Source organism: Bombina bombina, chromosome 10 (assembly GCF_027579735.1).
Source record: "Bombina bombina isolate aBomBom1 chromosome 10, aBomBom1.pri, whole genome shotgun sequence".
In the NCBI taxonomy this organism is placed as follows: domain Eukaryota; kingdom Metazoa; phylum Chordata; class Amphibia; order Anura; family Bombinatoridae; genus Bombina; species Bombina bombina.
Genome location: NC_069508.1, coordinates 192,259,742 through 192,282,279, shown reverse-complemented (window position 1 = coordinate 192,282,279; position 22,538 = coordinate 192,259,742). Strand labels below are relative to the sequence as shown.

The 22,538-nt window shown below is 37.5% G+C and overlaps 1 protein-coding gene across 1 annotated transcript in view; it reads left to right on the top strand.

Annotated features, from left to right (window-relative positions):
* TIE1 (tyrosine kinase with immunoglobulin like and EGF like domains 1) overlaps positions 1-22,538 on the top strand; it is a 154,908-nt gene that overhangs the window by 50,371 nt on the left and 81,999 nt on the right. Inside the window, exons 5-9 of the mRNA XM_053693608.1 lie at positions 2,565-2,696; positions 4,187-4,327; positions 6,247-6,375; positions 16,322-16,467; positions 21,348-21,492. Coding sequence (XP_053549583.1) covers positions 2,565-2,696; positions 4,187-4,327; positions 6,247-6,375; positions 16,322-16,467; positions 21,348-21,492 — 693 coding nt within the window. The remainder of the gene's footprint in view (positions 1-2,564; positions 2,697-4,186; positions 4,328-6,246; positions 6,376-16,321; positions 16,468-21,347; positions 21,493-22,538) is intronic.

The following is a 22,538-nucleotide window of genomic DNA, read 5'->3' as shown; positions in this document are numbered from 1 at the left end:
CATTGCTGCAATACCAGACAATTCTTCTCTGAACAAGAGAAACAACAAACCCCAGGCATACATTTCAGCCTTCTTTGGGCCTCATCAGTGAGGTGCTGTTGAATCTCTCTAGGGCACGTGTGCAAGAAGTCCACGTCTGGTTTCCCCCATTACTCTTAGGGAGATCCAAGAGCAATTTGTATACAAACAAGAAAATAGAGACACACACTCAACTGAGACAGAACAAAAGCTAGAAAAACTTATATGCAACAGCACCTCTTTTAACACACAATGCATTTCACATAGAAAAAATATCCTGTAGCATATCAGTCTGATCCTGCCCAATAACAGCCCAGCACCAAAATACCAGGCAATTCTTCTCTGAGCATGAGAAACCAATAAACCCCAGACGTAAATTTTAGCCTTCTTTGGGACTCATCAGTGAGGTGTAGTTGAATCTCTCTAGGGCACGTGTTGAAGAAGCCCACATTTGGTTTCCGCTTTGACACTTAGGGAGATACACACTCAACTAAGACAGAACACAAGCTAGATAAACTTCTGTGCTTCTTCATAAGGCCTGTGCCACTCAGGGTGCATTTAATTTTTTTTTTTTTATAAGGCTATGGCCCTTATGCTGAGAACAAAAAAAAATCACATATTTGCTAGGGATGTCACTGTACAGCATTAAAGCAGAAGGAGTGCTGCTTATCAGTCAGTGTCGGTAAATGTCAGACTATAGGAATGTTGCAATGATATATTATTTTCCAAGTAAAACCACATAATTAATTTTTTTTAAACTGTTTAAATATTTTATAATAAAAGATTTATAATCATAATTGATATTGTCTGCCCCCCCCCCTTCATTTTCCCTTTTGGCTGGGCTGTGATGTATAGAGCAGTCCCACACACTCTCTACATAGGCTTTCTAAGGGCTTTAAAGGGGCTGGACTTCAAGAATGCCATATGACACAAATATTGATTGGATGTTCACTGGAATAGTCATTAAAAATTGTCATCCAAGTAGGCCGGCATAACATTGCAATAAAAGCATTGCTATATTCACTAATTTAACCCTTTCACAGATGGATTAAAAACAAGAAACGGTATACACATACTTTTTTAATGGCAAAGATTACATATATGGCATTTGATTAGTTAAAGGGACACTGAACCCAAAAAATTTTTTTCATGATTCAGATAGAGCATGACATTTTAAGCAACATTCTAATTTACTCCTATTATCAATTTTTCTTTGTTCTCTTGCTATCTTTATTTTAAAAGCAGGAATGTAAATCTTAGTAGCCAGCCCATTTTAGGTTCAGCACCATGGATAGCCCTTGCTTATTGGTGGATACATTTGCCCACCAATAAGCAAGCATAAGACAGGTTCTCAACCAAAAATGTGCCGGCTCCTATGCATCACATTCCTGATTTTTAAATAAAGATAGCAAGAGAATGAAGAAAAATTGATAATAGGAGTAAATTAGAAAGTTGCTTAAAATTGAATGCTCTATCTGAAATTGGGTTTAGTGTCCCTTTAAGGTTTACCATCACTTTAAAGGCACGTGCAAGTCAAAATTAAACTGTCATGGTTTAGATAGAGCATGTAATATTAATAGACTTTTCATTTTACTAGATTATCAAATTTGTTTTGTTCTTGTGGTTTCTTTTGTTGAAAATAGGCTCAGGAGAACTACTGGGAGCTAGCTCGTGATTAGTGGCTACACATATATGCCTCTTGTCATTGGCTCACCAGATGTGTACAGCTAGCTCACAGTAGTGCATTGCTGCTCTAGAGCTGCCTTTAAAGGGATATAAAACACTCTGTTTCATTGTTGTAAAAAAAGCACTAAGTGGTGGGTTAAACTTAATAGAAAGATTGCACTATGCATTATTCATTTTAAAAGGATTTTACGCTTTATTTATTATAACTTAATTTGTACAGTGTTTATTACTTCCTGTCACAGCCAAACAAGGGTGCTGGGATCTTTACAGGAAAGCATATCTAGCTTGATGTCATAAATCTTCTAGAGTAACATAAGCTAGTTTTCTATTTAGTGAACACTAGAAAGACAGGAAGTCAGTTTCTTGCCCATGCTTAGAAGAGGCAGAATGCAACTTTTTTCACTGAGGTGATTATAGCCATAATAGCATACTTGCATACTTGGCTAAGAGGTGGAAACATCATTAAAATGTGCTGTGGGTCGGGAGACCAGCGGCTCTTAGGTCAGTAGTGAAGCCGCAGCAAAATAAAGGTAACTTTTACACAGTGTTTTAAAAAACTGTGAATGAAAGTCACCATTATTTTTAGTGCTGGTAAATCCTAGAGTTTTTGAAACATTAGGATTTACCATCACTTTTTAAACTTTTTGTGGAGAGCAATACTTTAATACTAAATTGTTCTAACTCAGAATATTATTTTGCATGTTTATGTTGCTTTGAGAGACAGTTGTACATAAGCGTGCCTGCTTTAATTATAGCACATTTTAGTGTTTACTGTTTCTTTAAAACTGTGTAAAGAACAATATCATTTCAATTGTTCTGCCGCACATCAAGTGACATTGAGCTTATTTTTCTTTGTTTAGGGTGTCCAGACAAGAAGTGGGGACCATCATGTCAGAAGGATTGCCTTGATTGTCTCAATGGTGGGATATGTCACGACATCAGCGGAGAGTGTATTTGTGCTCCTGGGTTTATGGGAACTCGCTGTGAAAAAGGTGCATTGTGGGAGCTACCTGATGTAACAGAAATGACTAAACACAATTAGGGCTTTTTCTTTGTAAGGGATACTGACGGACTGCGTCATAAGATCACTGAAATACATTAGGTTCAAATTGTTTTTTATCAGCTAACTTTATAGCATGATACACTACTGCCACTGGCTTTCACTTTTTACAAAGCTTCAGCAGTTTCCTTGTATTTCAGGCCTATATTTCCCTATACACAATTACCCGGCCATATAGGAGTAAGCACATAAATGAATGTGTAGAAGTTATGGCACTGTCTTCACCGGTGCAACCCTTTGTGTCCTAACTATACAATGGATATTTATAGCCAGTTTATTTTTTGCAAATTCCCATCAAGCACCATTTACAAGGCCAGCAATAAAGAATAATGTTTTCCGTACATGCGTAATAGATAATTCACCTCCTCCTGTTAGCACGCACAGAGCTGTAATTTATTATTTTTACATAGCGTCTGGAGAAAGGCAAATAATGACAAAGTATTCATAATGTTTTATGTCCATTAAATATAATAAAACATTTCCCATTACACAGCTTGCATCCATACTGTATAACATTTAAAGGGACAGTCTACCATAGAATTGTTATTGTTTAAAAAGATAGATAATCCCTTTATTACCCATTCCACAGTTTTGCATAACCAACACAGTTATATTAATATACTTTTTACCTTTGTGATTACCTTGTATCTAAGCCTCTGCAGACTGCCCCTTATCTCAGTTATATTAATATACTTTTTACCTCTGTGATTACCCTGTATCTAAGCCTCTGCAGACTGCACCTTATCTCAGTTATATTAATATACTTTTTACCTCTGTGATTAGCCTGTATCTAAGCCTCTGCAGACTGCCCCGTATCTCAGTTATATTAATATACTTTTTACCTCTGCGATTACCCTGTATCTAAGCCTTTGCAGACTGCCCCTTATCTCAGTTATATTAATATACTTTTTACACCTGTGATTACCTTGTATCTAACCCTCTGCAGACTGCCCCCTTATCTCAGTTATATTAATACACTTTTTACCTCTGTGATTACCCTGTATCTAAGCCTCTGCAGACTGCCCCTTATCTCAGTTTTTTTTTTTAGCTTTTTACAATATTGTATTGTAGCCAATAAATACTGGTTCTTGTGAACCCATTATCATTCTCCATGGGGGAGAGCACAATGTTATCTATATGGCCCACATTAACTAGCGCTGTCTAGCTGCTGTGCAAAATTGTAAAACGCTTATAAAAAGCACTGAGATAAGAGGCAGCCTGTAGGGGCTTACAAACAGACAATCTTAGAGGTTATAAAGTATATTAATATAACAATGTTTGTTGTGCAAAGCTGGAAATGGGTAGAGTTATATATCTTGTTAAACAAATTATACTATCAAGTAGACTGTCCCTTTAAGATAATGAATCCTATAACTGATATGGCGCATTCATACAATATTATATATTATAATCTTTTTGCAGCTTGCAGAGAAGGAAATTTTGGCAGAAACTGCCAGGAGACATGTAAAAAAGAACATGGCTGCAAGGGTTGGACTTTCTGCCTTCCAGACCCATATGGCTGTTCATGTGGCAGTGGCTGGACTGGGCCGGATTGCCAAACAGGTACAAAGAATTTGCAGATCTATATTCTATACAGTTTACACAGTAAACCATCAATACTACGTTTTTTGCATGACCTTTCTCTGGGTTTTCAAATTCAAAGCAATTCCGCTCCATTTAAAACTTGTTTAGCATTCAACCTGCAATAACACCTCCTATACCTTGCATGAGGATAGATTGCAGCTGTATTCCAATGCTTTTCAAGGTACATTTCTAATGATTTTCAGACATTTAAAATTCAAGTGCTTTGATCAAATGAAAACTATTTTTAACCACTTTCAAATGATCATATTTTAAAGATATAGACTTTTTTTTTACAACGGTAACATTGTTGTGCATATCCATTTCTTGCTTTAGTAAAACAAAATATAAATATGTTGCTCTAATCCCACAATGAAACTATTAAGGCCTTGGTTACAGAGAGTGCTTTCTACAATCATTGTTATATACGCTGTTGGCATTTATCATTGCACAAGCATTTCTAGTGAAATGCTTGTGCAATGCTGTCCACCAGAGGCCATCAGTCTCTAGCAGGGGCCATCAATCATCCCGATCAGATGCAGATGATTTCAGTCCGCCACCTAAAAGGTGGAAGTTAAGGATCTTACGACCGCTGCTTCTTAACTTACGAGTCTGAAACGATGGTGGTAGGATGCAGCATCCACTGCTTAAAGGGACACTGTACCCAAAAATTTATTTTGTATTTCAGAAAGAGCATCCAATTTTAAGCAACTTTCTAATTTACTCTTATTATCAATTTATCTTCGTTCTCTTGCTATCATTATTTGAAAAAGAAGGCATCTAAGCTTTTTTTTTGTTTCAGTACTCTGGACAGCACTTTTTTTATTGGTGGATGAACTTATCCACCAATCAGCAAGGACAACCCAGGTTGTTCACCAAAAATGGGCCGGCATCTAAACTTACATTCTTACATTTCAAATAAAGATACCAAGAGAAAGAAGAAAATGTTATAATAGGAGTAAATTAGAATGTTGTTTAAAATTTCATTATCAATCTGAATCACGAAAGAAAATTTTGGGGTACAGTGTCCCTTTAATAAATCTACCCCATTGACATTCTCTACCCCATTGATTATCTTTAGAATAATCCATATTTTAAAAGGAGTCAATGTTTTCAAATATAATGACCATCCGTCTTCCCATAAAGATATTTAGTCTGTTACATCAAATTGTTCAATATCAATCTAATGCCAAATCTCCCCTCTGAATACTTTTATTGTTGGTTTGTGGTTAAACATTTTTACCAACAACTTATAATACCTATAAATAAACAGAAAATAAGATGCCCATAGCCTAATATATTCCAAATATTGGTGGAATATATAAAGGTGAATATTATGCACTCACATTTAAAAAAGCACTGTCAAGTGGTGTATAGACAGGCCAGAAATTCAAGAGTAAACTGGCTAACTCCTGTAGCAACGGCAAATATAGATATGGGGGTGTATTATCTACTTCCAACTTATTCTTCTGATTCTGGGAATCTCCTCTGCTCACTTTTCTTTTGTGCTTTGTGCCTCTCTCATCCCTTATACTTCCCATCTGCTCGGCAGCAAACCTACTTGTTTCTGGGCGTGTCCAAAAATCAAACCGTTTTGGTTAAAGGTGACATACTGGCTCTCCAAGGTTCTCAAAATGTCCGAAGTATTCACATCCCATTGCACAGGACTTCTAAGCAGCAAATCAGTCTGTCTAGGAACTGGCACCTTATAATACCTGATAGAGCGTTGTTATTTGCGCAAGGACGACGTTATCAGTTCTAGACTTGCATCCCAGGCCTGTACCCTTACTAGTGTGTAAATGGAGAGCGATAATATCTTGTTCTCTCCTCTGTGTAAGCTGATTGTTTAGATAACACTTACCGGTATATAATTACATTTTGTTTTTGTGATTTATTTACAGCTTGTCCCTCCGGCACATATGGAGCAAACTGTGCACTTCAGTGTGAATGTGAAAGTGGCGGCTCGTGTAATAGGTTTAGTGGCTGTGTGTGCCCCTCGGGATGGCATGGGCAGCACTGTGAAAAGTCAGGTAACTTCCATTTTGTTTTCCAGTCTCTAATCCATGAATTTTTTTTTAAGTTAAAATGGACACTAAACCCAATTTTTTTCTTTCATGATTCAGATAGAGAAGTAATTTCAAGCAACTTTCTAATTTACTGCTATTATCAAATGTTCTTCATTCTCTTGCTATCTTTATTTGAAAAGCAAGAATGTAAGCTTAGAAGCCAGCTCATTTTTGGTTCACAACCTGGGTTGTGCTTGCTGATTTGTGGCTAAATTCACCCACCATTAAACAGGCGCTGTCCAGGGTTTTGAACCAGAAATTGGCTGGCTCCTTTAGCTTAGATGACTTCTTTTTCAAATAAAGATAGCAAAAGAACAAAGAAATTTTGAAAATAGGAGTAAATTAGAAAGTTTCTTAAAATTGCTACTCTATCTGAATCACGAAAGATAGTGGGTTTAGTGTCCCTTTAAAGTCTAATGTTCACTTTTGCCCACTTGCCCTCTAGTCCTGCAGGCTGTGGATTCTGTAACACAGATCATGTTCTTCTATTACATAATCTATAGCTTCATATTGAAGTCCATGAGGTGAGTGATCCATTATCTGAATGGCTGTATTGCCTGTATATATCTCTAATTCTTCAGGAAACCCTATTAACCCGTTAACAACAGCTAATGTACCCTGTGTGACAGCTGTTAAATTGCGTATTGCGCTGTACTCACCGACAGATGTGAGACCGTGCTATAGTCCAATGCCTCCGGGAGTGAGGCATGGTTCAATAGCGCTATTCAGGGCCAAAAAAACCTTAATGACACATGATGTACATGGTACCTCTGTGTTGTTAAGGGGTTAAAGGGATATTAACCACTAAATGCATTTGATACGCATAGGGGCCTATTTATGAAATGTCTGTCCGACATACATCGCTGAATGCGGAGAGCAATACGCTCTCCGCATTCAGCATTGCACCAGCAGCTCTTGTGAACTGCTGGTGCAATGCCGCCCTATGCAGATTCATGGCCAATCGGCCGCTAGCAGGGGGCGTCAATCAACCCGATCGTATTTGATCGTGTTGATTTCACGCGATGTCTGTCTGCCTCCTCAGAGCAGGTGGACAGGTTATGGAGCAGCGGTCTTTAGATAACTGGTGTTTCTGGCGAGTCTGAAGGCTCGCCAGAAACACGGCCCTTCAAGCTCCATACAGAGCTTGATAAATGGGCCCCATAGTATTAGGGTTATTCCCATCTCCCTCTAGTCATGGCTGCTACCATCATGTTGTAATCTCGCTTTCACTACATTTCAGTGCTGATCTGTTTTTAACACGTGCAGCGACTCTGCTTTAGATACCTACAGTGTAACTTAGGTTCCATAATGGCAGCACCGGTGATTAGAGGGAGGTGCATAACATGTATCTAGTGTCTTTTTAATACTTTTTTATTTTACTCACCATTAAAGTGAAAGGAAATGCAAAATCGAGCACTATGGGGGATATCTATCAAGTCGTCAACCGCAAATACGCTGGAATTGTTGCGAGCTTGATCCGACCTAGTTATCAAAGCCTATAGACTGGCAAAAGTTGAAATATGTGACGTAACATACAATCCGCCGGTCTCAATCCGACACAGATCAATGCTTACGTCATTACAGATGTCCAAAGTTATCAAATAGTTAACAGGTACTCTCGCGGCTATTACGGCTCAGCGTACCTGGTTTTCAATCCCCCACTCTGGAGGCCGCGGATGCCATAGGAATTAATGGGAGTCTAAAAGCAGCGAAAGCTTATGTTCGATGATGCCAGATATCCCATTGATTTATATGGTAGAAAACCAGTTACGTTTACACCTAACACCCTAACATAAGCCCCGAGTCTAAACACCCCTAATCTGCCGCCCCGACATTGCCGCTACCTACATAATGTTATTAAACCCTATTCCACCGCTCCCCGACCCCGCCGACACCTAAATAGAAGTATTAACCCCTATTCCGCTGCTCCCGGACCCCGCTGCCACTAAGTAAACGTATTAACCCCTAAACCTCTGGCCTCCCACATCACTACCACTAACTAAACCTATTAACCCCTAAACAGCTAAGTTTAAATTTATATTAAAATAGGGATGTTGTCATTTTAATTTAAAGTTAGCTGGTTGTTAGGTTTAGGGGTTAATAGCTTAATTTAGTTTATGGCGATGTGGGGGGCTGGCGGTTTAGGGGTTAATAGACTTAGTTAGTGGTAGTGATGTGGGAGGCCAGAGGTTTAGGGGTTAATACATTTACTTAGTGGCAATGGGGTCCGGGAGCAACGGAATAGGAGTTAATACTTCTATTTAGGTTGCGGCGGGGTCGGGGAGCGGCGGGATAGGGGTTAATAACTTTATTTAGTGGCGGAGGGGTCCGGGAGCGACGGGATAGGGGTTAATAACTTTATTTAGTGGCAGCGGGGTCCGGGAGCGGCGGGATAGAGGTTAAACATTTTAGTATAGTGGCGGCGTTTAGTGACAAGGTATAACTAAAGTTGGTAAAAAGCTGAATAGACGCAAGATCGATGACTACTAGTTAACAACAGTCCGATGCTCATCGCGCCCTGTTGGATAGCTTTGGTTTTAATAATTAGGATGCTTGTTTGTATAGAAGGTATTGGTATCAGAAAAAACAATAGTTTTTAGTACTACTTTATAGATCTCTAGTTAGGTCTCATCTTGAATATTGTCTATAGTTCCCGGAGAACATATCTAAAGGGACATTGTACACTAGGTTTCTCTTTACATCAATGTTTTGTAGATTATCTATTTATAAAGCCCATCTGGTAGTGTTTTCGTAACAATATATAGTTTTGCTTATTTTTAAATAACATTATGCTGATATTCAGACTCCAAACCAAGCCCTAAAGTTTTATATGTATACTGATGTCTACAGATTTCTGCCTGCTCCTGTTTGTGCAATGGGTCTTTTCACATGCAGGGGAGGGGGAGTATCTGCTCTTTCGACTTTCTCAGCCCATTTCAGTGGGTGCCCCAGCCTAACCTCATCAACAGTGCTAAATTGGGAGCTTCTAATAAGTTTTTAAAAGGTTTTATACTGGATATTTAGATCAGTATTTGTCCATATTATTCTTTATAGTAGTGTCTATTACATGCAGTTATATGAAAAATAGTCTATACTGTTCCTTTAAATATCCTAGAAACTGTTAAAGGCTGAAATTGTAAATAGCCTGAAAAAATAAATTCACTAAGAAAGACTTCGTATTATGAATATGAATAGATTGATGGAGAGAAGGGTGGGTGGGTGGGGGGGCTATGTCACATCTTCATTTTTCATTATTTCTGTATTACTGATTTAATTTCAGTTTGAGTTTTAAGATTTCACGTTGTCTCATGTTTTTCTTTCAGTTTGATCTTTGTTAAGTTTAATTTTCTCTGCAGTTTGGAAACATCCCATGAATGAGCAAGTTCAAACTGAGAAATACTTTATTAGCATGACATATACACAACTGTTGCCAGAATAATACAATTCATGGATACAGATCTGAAAAAATATGAGATCCTGGGGTGAATAATACCCTGGGAAAGTAAGTGACGGCATTATAAGTCACAGTTTCTCTGACACATGTTAATATGATTTATTTGTGTGTATCTGTTGTTCTGACATTAAGTTAAGAAATGTTTTTTTTAGCCGGATTTTTATTTGAAAGTTTTAAAAATAATGGTTAGAAAATCAACTCCACTGAATCAAATCCGTAACATCCCACATACAAAGTATTAAAAGTCTTCCCTCATCTCAGATATTCCCCAAACTACCCTCTTAGATCTATTATGTCCTATGTCTATCTCTTCCACCATCCTCGCGCTAGAAGTAAGATTTCTGAGCGTGTCGGGTTGTGCTCGTATTACAAGTTCACTTGCGACTCACATAAAAAGCCGAGCTTACAATATCGTGCACGCCATAACTTATTCCCCCCTAAAAGTCAAGGGAGCAAATAAAGTGGTAAAAAATACCTAACATAACACAAACACGATCGCGTATTTTCAAGGGCGCTAACCCGACATGAAAATATGAACATTTCACATTACATTGTTCTTCACATTGCAAAATATGTTCTATTTATTCATAAATACATATTTCTACATTTATCTGATGGTATCTTATTCTTGGTACAATATATATCTATACCTATATACTATATATCTATAGATGATTATAAATAGGTATAGATATATAGTGGAAAGCAAGAGATTGAAGGTTGTCACTCTGACAGAGTTTGACAGTGGAACAACCTGGGAGGCGCTAACAATTATTGTGTAAAATAGTTAAAGGTACAGGGGCCTATCTATCAAGATCCAAACGGAGCTTGACGGCCCGTGTTTCTGGCGAGTCTTCAGACTCGCCAGAAACACAAGTTATAGAGCAGCGCTCTAAAGACCGCTGCTCCATAACCCTGTCCGCCTGCTCAGAGCAGACGGACAGGAATTGCCACAATTCAACCCGATCGAATACCACGAATTGGCCACGAATCTGCAGGGGGCTGTGTTGCACCAGCAGCTCCTGTGAGCTGCTGCTGCAATGCTGAATACGGAGAGCGTATTGCTCTCCGCATTCAGCGAGGTCTTGCGGACCTGATCTGCACTGTCGGATCAGGTCCGCAAGACCTTTGTTAAATAGGCCTCACAGTATACACTCATCTTTATATAACTGCATGTAATAGACACTACTATAAAGAATACGATGCACAGATACTGATATAAAAATCCAGTATAAAACCGTTTAAAAACTTACTTAGAAGCTCTCAGTTTAGCTCTGTTGAAAAGGTTACTGGAACACTCACTGCAAGTGGGAAATAAGACACTTCCCCCCCCCTTCTTTTGCATATGAAAAGACCTTTTACACAAACAGGAGCAAGCTGGAGTAGGTATACACAGACATCCCAAGTCTCCCGGAAGCTCCGGGAGTCTCCCGGTTTGAAATAGCTGCTCCCTGACGCCCGCAAATCAATTTGGATATCCCGGAAGTTCAACCTAGTACGGCAACTAACTTACTATGTTAATATTTGAATTTCTTCAGCTAGAAACAGAGCTTGCATAGTGATTTTTTGTGTGATGACCACACAAAAAAAATCGTTATGCACGATCTGTTACTAGGCAGTAACTAAACTGGTTGTTTGTTCTCGCAATCGCTGCCTTTCTGAACTTCAGCAGTTTTGTAATTGGCTGCTGTCTGCTTCATTTGCATTCATCTGTACAGTGATCCACTTCCAGTTGCTGCGGTACTAGTCAGATCATATACTACTGTCTACACCGAGGATTGAAGTAAGTACTTACTAGTACGACCACAATATAACAAATATATTGATACGGTACCCACTGACTCAACTAGATAAATGTATTTCAGTCAACATCGTTATACAAGGCGTTATAATATTTTACATACTCATAAAAAAAGTTGTAAACGGTGATTCAGATTAAAAAGTGGTATTTTTAACAAGAATGCCGCAAATGCCGCAAAATAACGATTTTCAGCTCACCACGTCTGTATCCGAAACCCGATCACTCACATAACTAATAATACGGTAATTATAGAGGGACACAGTGATGTGGCCAATGAACAGGGGAGAAAATATTATCATGCAGGCGGCCGGTGTTTGTGTGTAGTTAGAGAGGGATGAAAAAAAATACTGTCCTCTCAATTTGTATATTGACAGTATTTTTTTTCATCCCTCTTTTTTGTTTTTTTTTGGGGGGGTCCCTCCTGGAAATTAGTTTTTGCAGGTTGGGATGTCTGTATACGTCGGTATTCTCCTAAAACTTTGGGGCTTGGTTAGGAGTCTGAAAATCAGAGCAATGTTATTTAAAAATAAGCAAAACTATACATTTAAAATAAAAACTTTATGGGCTATATAAATAGATTATCTACAAAACATTTATGCAAAGAAAAAAATGAGTGTATAATGTCCCTTTAAGCTGCTGGAGGTTAAAAAATAGAGGTACTAGTGAACTCTCAAAATGATACTTAGTATGCAAGTGGTATAAACCTACACAGCGCTATACTGAGATATAATTAAAATGTGCTCTATAATATGTTGTATATTTCACAGTTATATTCTAAAACACGCACATGTTGGGTATAATGTGCATATGAAGAAATGTCACAATGTCAATGCATATTTGTATAATACTAATTGCGTATTTCAAAGTGCAGTCTACACAGATACATTCACAAGCACGCAAACTATGGTATAAAAAGAGAGGAAAATTGACACAATATTATTTGTAATCTATCAGATACTATTTACAAATAAAGGGTCAATTTAAACCATATAGAATATTTTACAAAAATACAGTGTTGGTTTAAAAATTTCCAATAGTTATAGTAACGGTTATAGAAACAAACTATAGTTGTGGTAGAGTCATTTGTTCTGAAGTAACATATTGTATACAATATCCCCAAATGTGTAAACAATCTACTTACATCCACAACCTCAATCGTATGAGGTAAGTGTAAAGCCAACAGAGGGATGTGACAACGGTCACTGAAGGTCTATGCTGCAATAAATCAGCGGGTGAACTTGTCTCCTTTGTTGTCTAAAGATCCGTGCAGGAAGCTGTATGGAAAGTTCTATCGCTCTCTAGATTCCTCCAATGGGTGCTTTTACATTAGAAGCTCCCAATTTAGCTCTGTTGATGAGGTTAGACTGGAACAACCACTGAAAGGGGCTGGGAAAGCAGGAATAGCAGACACTCCTATCCTCCACTGCTTGTATTTGAAGGGCAGAGGGTGGAAGTTGAATTAAGTCCTTTAACAATGAGGAAATAACTGCTCCCAATGTGCTGCCTCGTGTCTGTGCTGTGGATAACCTCAATGTGTGTGTATATATATATATAGGAATATCTATTTATAAATACTTAGAACATATTACCCTATGTGCAGAACATTGGAATGTGAAATGTTTACAGTAAATACAAAGTTAAAAACATTATTAAATATGAATATTGCATGTCTTGTCATGTATTCATCTACTTGACTACAAAGGGCTCCAATATATACATATGTATAGATATCTATCTATGGGGCCAAATTATCAGTGTGCGGGCGGACATGATCCGCTGTAGTGGATCATGTCCGCTGCACATCGATAATGGTCAACAGCATAAGCTGTCAGCATTTATCATTGGTTTTCCCCGGTCAGTCTCATGCAAGCTTTCCTAGCCGTTTTTCTGAAGGTTACGGTCTCTGTCTGACAGGTACTACAGAGGCATGGTTCCTTCTGGGTGGATGCCTGCGGGTGCCCTTGTGTGTTTTTTAAACAATCCCCCCCCTGCTAGCGGCCGATTGGCTGCGAATGTGCAATTCCACCCCCTGCACATTCGCAGCCAATCGGCCGCTAGCAGGGGGTGTCAATCAACCCAATCGTATTCAATCGGGTTGAATTGTGGCGATGTCTGTCCGCCTCCTCAGAGCAGGCGGACAGGTTATGGAGCAGCCGAGTCTGAAGACTCGCCAGAAACACGGGCCCTCAAGCTCTATATGGAGCTTGATAAATGGGTCCCCATGTATGTAAATACATATAAATACATATAAATACATATAAATACATATGGACACACACATAAACATATATATATATACGTACATATAGATACTTATAAATACATATAAATACATATGGACACACACATAAACATATATATATATATACGTACATATAGATACTTATAAATACATATAAATACATATGGACACACACATAAACATATATATATATATACGTACATATAGATACTTATAAATACATATAAATACATATGGACACACACATAAACATATATATATATACGTACATATAGATACTTATAAATACATATAAATACATATGGACACACACATAAACATATATATATATATATACGTACATATAGATACTTATAAATACATATAAATACATATGGACACACACATAAACATATATATATACGTACATATAGATACTAATAAATACATATAAATACATATGGACACACACATAAACATATATATTTATATGTACATATAGATACTTATAAATACATATAAATACATATGGACACACACATAAACATATATATATATATACGTACATATAGATACTTATAAATACATATAAATACATATGGACACACACATAAACATATATATATATACGTACATATAGATACTTATAAATACATATAAATACATATGGACACACACATAAACATATATATATATACGTACATATAGATACTTATAAATACATATAAATACATATGGACACACACATAAACATATATATATATATATATACGTACATATAGATACTTATAAATACATATAAATACATATGGACACACACATAAACATATATATATACGTACATATAGATACTTATAAATACATATAAATACATATGGACACACACATAAACACATATATTTATACGTACATATAGATACTTAGACATGTACATATTTGTATCTCAATGTTAAAACCCTTTTCCTGCCTTATTTTCTAACACCTGAGATCTCATATCTTTGAGCCCTTATAACTTTTTTCTGCAATCTTTTTTTAAATATTTTTTATTAGTTGTTGTTATTATGACGGTAACTGTATTTTTTATGTGTTTTGTGGTACTTTTTTGTTTCATGAAACAGTTAACCGGAGCTTTGAAGTCACACTAACCCGACGTGCATTAACTTCCATTGCGTTCAAGCAATCACATCTACTTTTAACTTGTAATACGAGCGAAAAACCTGATGCGTGCAAACAGCTGTGATAAGCCCCTTATCACTTGCGCCTAACTGTTAGCGCTCCACTCATAATCTAGCCCTAAATGTTTAATTATTAATGGAACTTTCAGATAGAAGAGACCATTTTAAAAACAAGTTCCCAGTTTACTTCTATTAACAAATGTACTTTGTTCCTATTCTTCTCTGTTGAAGAGAATATTTTTGGGCACTAGATGGCAGCATTGTTTCCACTATACATAATACTTTTAAAAAAAAAAAAGCATTTTTGCAAAACTGCCATCTTACGGTTACAGTTACCTGTGCATGCTCCTAAGCCTCCCTACCTCCTTAACAACAGAGGATTCCAAGAGAATGAAGTCACCTTAATAACAGAAGCAAAGTATAATTTTTTTATTTATTTGTATCCTCTATCTAAATCAGGAAATAACATTTTAAATGTAATTTTATAACAAGCAGAAGATTTGCAATGCCTAGGGCAGCACAAAAACTATATAAACCTTTTCATATGCCAAACAAGTAACCATTTACCTCACATCTCAGGCATAACCTCCTTGTGTATTAATAATGATGAGTTCAGGAATCCAAAGCCAGCTCCAGGAAAGGAAAAGGAATAAAGTAGTACAAGGCAGGTACTAGTACTACCAAAACAATTTTAGTTCTTGATTTTATTGTTTTGGTAGTACTAGTACCTGCCTTGCACTACTTTATTCCTTTTTCCTTTCCTGGAGCTGGCTTTGGATTCCTGAACTCATCATTATTCCTCCTGGGAGGCCAAATTATCCAGCCTGCAATATTCAGCACTATTTCCTAGTGCGCTACCACATGTGAGTAATATATGCACTCATTTCACACCTTTAGCATCAAAATTGTGCTGCACTATTGGCTTTTCTCTGTGTGCTTTGTGTTTCCTAACAAACATCTGATTTGCCACTGATATCCCTGAGAGACAGGGGGAGACTGAGAAGCCCAGCCTGCAATATCAGCACTTATATATAGTGCTGCACTTTTGTGAGTTCCCTCCTACATAGTCTCTTAAACATTGTCCATCAGAAAGTCTTTGTTCTGCACCATGAGGCTCTTATTTGTTTTACTTATTGGAAGAATAACGGATGTTTGTTATTCCAACAGGAATATGCTTTAATCCTAAATACTTATGGAATATTTATTATTGCTTCTTATGCGCTGTATTGTCACTATGTTTTTACTTTTTCTCCTTACAGATAAAATTCCTCAGATCACAGATCTCCTGTCAGAGGTTGAATTTAACCTGAATTCTACAGCGACGCTGCGGTGCGCAGCATCTGGTAATCCTCAGCCCATCATGGAGAGCATTGTGCTGCGCCGGCCTGACGGGTCTGTTATCACAGTAAGTAGTATTCCTCTAACCTTTGGTAATTGAACACCCTGCTATAGTATCATTGTGTCATTTCAGCTATGGATTATAGAGAAGATCTGAACAGGCCTTTTTTATGGAAATTATGTTTTTATTATTTGTAAACACTATCTTTATCCTCACTACACAGTTAGACCTCATCCAAACTGTCCACCCATGCCCATATACCTCACACAAACTACCTACTCATACCTCACACAAACTACCCACTTATGCCCACATACCTCATAAAAACTGCCCACTCATGCCCACATACCTCATAAAAACTGCCCACTCATGCCCACATACCTCATAAAACTACCCACTAATTCCCACAGACCTCATAAAACTACCCACTCATACCTCCCACAAACTACCCACTCATGCCCACATACCTCATAAAAATACCCACCCATGCCCACAGACCTCACACACTACCCACTCATACTTCACACATACCTCATAAAACTACCCACTCATGCCCACAGACCTCACACAAACTACCCACTCATACCTCACACAAACTAACCACTCATGCCAACATACCTCATAAAAACTACCCACTTATGCACACATACCTCATAAAACTGCCAACTCATGCCCATAGACCGCACACAAACTACCCACTCATGCCCACAGACCTCACACAAACTACCCGGTCATGCCCACATACCTCATAAAAGTACACACTCATGCCCACATACCTCATACAACTACCCAGTCATACCCACACACCTCATAAAAGCTAACCACTCATGCCCACAGACCTCATAAAACTACCCAGTCATTCCCACAGTTCTCACACTAACTGCCCACTGATGAATACAATGTTCACATAAACTACCCACTCATGCCCACATAGCTCACACAAACTACCCACTCATGCCCACAGACCTCATACAACCTACCCACTCATGCTCACAGACCTCACACAAACTGCCCAGTCATGCCAACAGAAAAGACTCTCTAAAATAGTGTGCGTGAGATAATGGAAATATATCATATATAAATTTATATAGATATATATATCTCAGCATACCCCAGATTTAGCAGGGCTCTCTCTATATACACATATACTACAGAAAAAACACATCAGTGCACAGGGTATCACATATATAACACAAATTTAATAGGTCTCTCTCTCTATATACACATATACTACAGAATAAACACATCAGTGCACAGGGTATCACATATATGACACAGATTTAACAGGGCTCTCTCTATATACACATATACTACAGAATAAACACATCAGTGCACAGGGTACCACATATATAACACAGATTTAACAGGGCTCTCTCTCTATATACACATATACTACAGAATAAACACATCAGTGCACAGGGTATCACATATATGACACAGATTTAACAGGGCTCTCTCTCTATATACACATATACTACAGAATAAACACATCAGTGCACAGGGTATCACATATATGACACAGATTTAACAGGGCTCTCTCTATATACACATATACTACAGAATAAACACATCAGTGCACAGGGTATCACATATATGACACAGATTTAACAGGGCTCTCTCTATATACACATATACTACAGAATAAACACATCAGTGCACAGGGTATCACATATATGACACAGATTTAACAGGGCTCTCTCTATATACACATATACTACAGAATAAACACATCAGTGCACAGGGTATCACAGATTTAACAGGGCTCTCTCTATATACACATATACTACAGAATAAACACATCAGTGCACAGGGTATCACATATATGACACAGATTTAACAGGGCTCTCTCTATATACACATATAATACAGAATAAACACATCAGTGCACAGGGTATCACATATATGACACAGATTTAGCAGGGCTCTCTCTATATACACATATACTACAGAATAAACACATCAGTGCACAGGGTATCACATATATGACACAGATTTAACAGGGCTCTCTCTATATACACATATACTACAGAATAAACACATCAGTGCACAGGGTATCACATATATGACACAGATTTAGCAGGGCTCTCTCTATATACACATATACTACAGAATAAACACATCAGTGCACAGGGTGTCACATATATGACACAGATTTAACAGGGCTCTCTCTATATACACATATACTACAGAATAAACACATCAGTGCACAGGGTATCACATATATGACACAGATTTAGCAGGGCTCTCTCTATATACACATATACTACAGAATAAACACATCAGTGCACAGGGTATCACGTATATGACACAGATTTAACAGGGCTCTCTCTATATATACACATATACTACAGAATAAACACATCAGTGCACAGGGTATCACATATATGACACAGATTTAACAGGGCTCTCTCTATATACACATATACTACAGAATAAACACATCAGTGCACAGGGTATCACATATATGACACAGATTTAACAGGGCTCTCTCTCTATATACACATATACTACAGAATAAACACATCAGTGCACAGGGTATCACGTATATGACACAGATTTAACAGGGCTCTCTCTATATATACACATATACTACAGAATAAACACATCAGTGCACAGGGTATCACAGATTTAGCAGGGCTCTCTCTATATACACATATACTACAGAATAAACACCTCAGTGCTCAGGGTATCACATATATGACACAGATTTAACAGGGCTCTCTCTATATACACATATACTACAGAATAAACACATCAGCGCACAGGGTATCACATATATGACACAGATTTAACAGGGCTCTCTCTATATACACATATACTACAGAATAAACACCTCAGTGCTCAGGGTATCACATATATGACACAGATTTAACAGGGCTCTCTCTATATACACATATACTACAGAATAAACACATCAGTGCACAGGGTATCACGTATATGACACAGATTTAACAGGGCTCTCTCTATATATACACATATACTACAGAATAAACACATCAGTGCACAGGGTATCACAGATTTAGCAGGGCTCTCTCTATATACACATATACTACAGAATAAACACATCAGTGCACAGGGTATCACGTATATGACACAGATTTAACAGGGCTCTCTCTATATATACACATATACTACAGAATAAACACATCAGTGCACAGGGTATCACAGATTTAGCAGGGCTCTCTCTATATACACATATACTACAGAATAAACACCTCAGTGCTCAGGGTATCACATATATGACACAGATTTAACAGGGCTCTCTCTATATACACATATACTACAGAATAAACACATCAGTGCACAGGGTATCACAGATTTAGCAGGGCTCTCTCTATATACACATATACTACAGAATAAACACCTCAGTGCTCAGGGTATCACATATATGACACAGATTTAACAAGGCTCTCTCTATATACACATATACTACAGAATAAACACCTCAGTGCTCAGGGTATCACATATATGACACAGATTTAACAAGGCTCTCTCTATATACACATATACTACAGAATAAACACATCAGTGCACAGGGTATCACATATATGACACAGATTTAACAAGGCTCTCTCTATATACACATATACTACAGAATAAACACATCAGTGCACAGGGTATCACATATATGACACAGATTTAACAGGGCTCTCTCTATATACACATATACTACAGAATAAACACATCAGTGCACAGGGTATCACATATATGACACAGATTTAACAGGGCTCTCTCTATATACACATATACTACAGAATAAACACCTCAGTGCACAGGGTATCACATATATAACAGGGCTCTCTCTATATACACATATACTACAGAATAAACACCTCAGTGCTCAGGGTATCACATATATAACAGGGCTCTCTCTATATACACATATACTACAGAATAAACACATCAGTGCTCAGGGTATCACATATATAACAGGGCTCTCTCTATATACACATATACTACAGAATAAACACCTCAGTGCACAGGGTATCACATATATAACAGGGCTCTCTCTATATACACATATACTACAGAATAAACACCTCAGTGCTCAGGGTATCACATATATAACAGGGCTCTCTCTATATACACATATACTACAGAATAAACACATCAGTGCACAGGGTATCACATATATGACACATATATAACAGGGCTCTCTCTATATACACATATACTACAGAATAAACACATCAGTGCACAGGGTATCACATATATGACACATATATAACAGGGCTCTCTCTATATACACATATACTACAGAATAAACACCTCAGTGCTCAGGGTATCACATATATAACAGGGCTCTCTCTATATACACATATACTACAGAATAAACACCTCAGTGCTCAGGGTATCACATATATAACAGGGCTCTCTCTCTATATACACATATACTACAGAATAAACACCTCAGTGCTCAGGGTATCACATATATAACAGGGCTCTCTCTCTATATACACATATACTACAGAATAAACACATCAGTGCACAGGGTATCACGTATATGACACAGATTTAGCAGGGCTCTCTCTATATACACATATACTACAGAATAAACACCTCAGTGCTCAGGGTATCACATATATAACAGGGCTCTCTCTATATACACATATAATACAGATTAAACACATCAGTGCTCAGGGTATCACATATATGACACAGATTAAACAGGGCTCTCTCTATATACACATATAATACAGAATAAACACATCAGTGCTCAGGGTATCACATATATGACACAGATTAAACAGGGCTCTCTCTATATACACATATAATACAGAATAAACACCTCAGTGCTCAGGGTATCACATCTATGACACAGATTAGCTCAGTCGGACAGTCCCTATAAAATAAATGTTATATGAATAAAGCACATGATTATCTCTGTATACTGGGGGATTGCAGTGCCTGTATAGTTATTTAATTTGCTGTTTCTCACGTCTCAGGCCAGTAAGGCAGTGCTGGACCGAGAACAAAGCACGTGTGAGTTTACAGTGCCCTCCCTGAGCCTTGCGGACAATGGTCTGTGGGAATGTCGCGTTTCCACCAGTGGGGGTCAGGACACTCGCAAATTCCAAGTTCACGTTAAAGGTAACAACATAACAGTTACATCAGGGGCTGAATCTGGTTAGGGTCGCCAACGTTTTGTGAAGAAAGTTCATGTAGGAAACTGACAAATGATACCGCAGTTACTGAAAAAAAACACTTTATTTTACAATTTCATACAGTTTGGTAAATCAAATCTTCATACAAATTAACAGTTTAGCTTAATACATTTAACAACTTTCTGCAAATCTGAGAATTCTGTTTCTCATCTAAAGAGACATGAAATCCAAAAATGTTCTTTTTTTTAGTTCAGACAGAAAAGTTTCCAATTTACGTTGCTTTGTTCTCATGGTGTTGTTTGTTGAAGAGATATCTAGATAGGCAGTGTGCACATGTTTGGAGCACTACATGACAAAAAACAGCTGCCATCTAGTGATCATGCAAATGTATAGCATTCTTATTAAACTACTGCCAAATAGTGCTGGAGGCACGTGCACTCTCCTGAGCTCACCTCCCTGCTTTTCTACAAACAATACATACCAAGATAACTAGGAAGGTTTGAGAATAGAAGTCAATTGGAAAGTTGATTAAACGTTTATGCTCTATCACAATTATGAAAGAAAATGTTGGAGTTTTGTGTCTCTTTAATACACATTAGGAGTAAAGTCATTAAACTGTCAGATACATCAAAATGATTAAAGGGACAGTCATCACCAAAATTGTTATTGTATAAAAAGATAGATAACGCCTTTACTACCCATTCCCCAGCTTTGCACAACCAACATTGTTATATTAATATACTTTATAACATTAAAACCTCTAAAGTTCTGTCTGTTTCTAAGACACTACAGACAGCCTCTTATCACATGCTTTTTTATTTTCTTTTCACAACAGGACACAGCTAGTTCATGTGGGCCATATACAGTAGATAACATTGTGCTCATGCCCATGGGTTGTGGATGACACTGCACTAATTAGCTAAAATACAAGTCAATAGATAATAAATAAAGATAAATAAAAAGTCATGTGATCAGGGGGCTGTCTGCAGAGGCCTAGCTACAAGGTAATCACAGAGGTAAAAAGTGTATTAA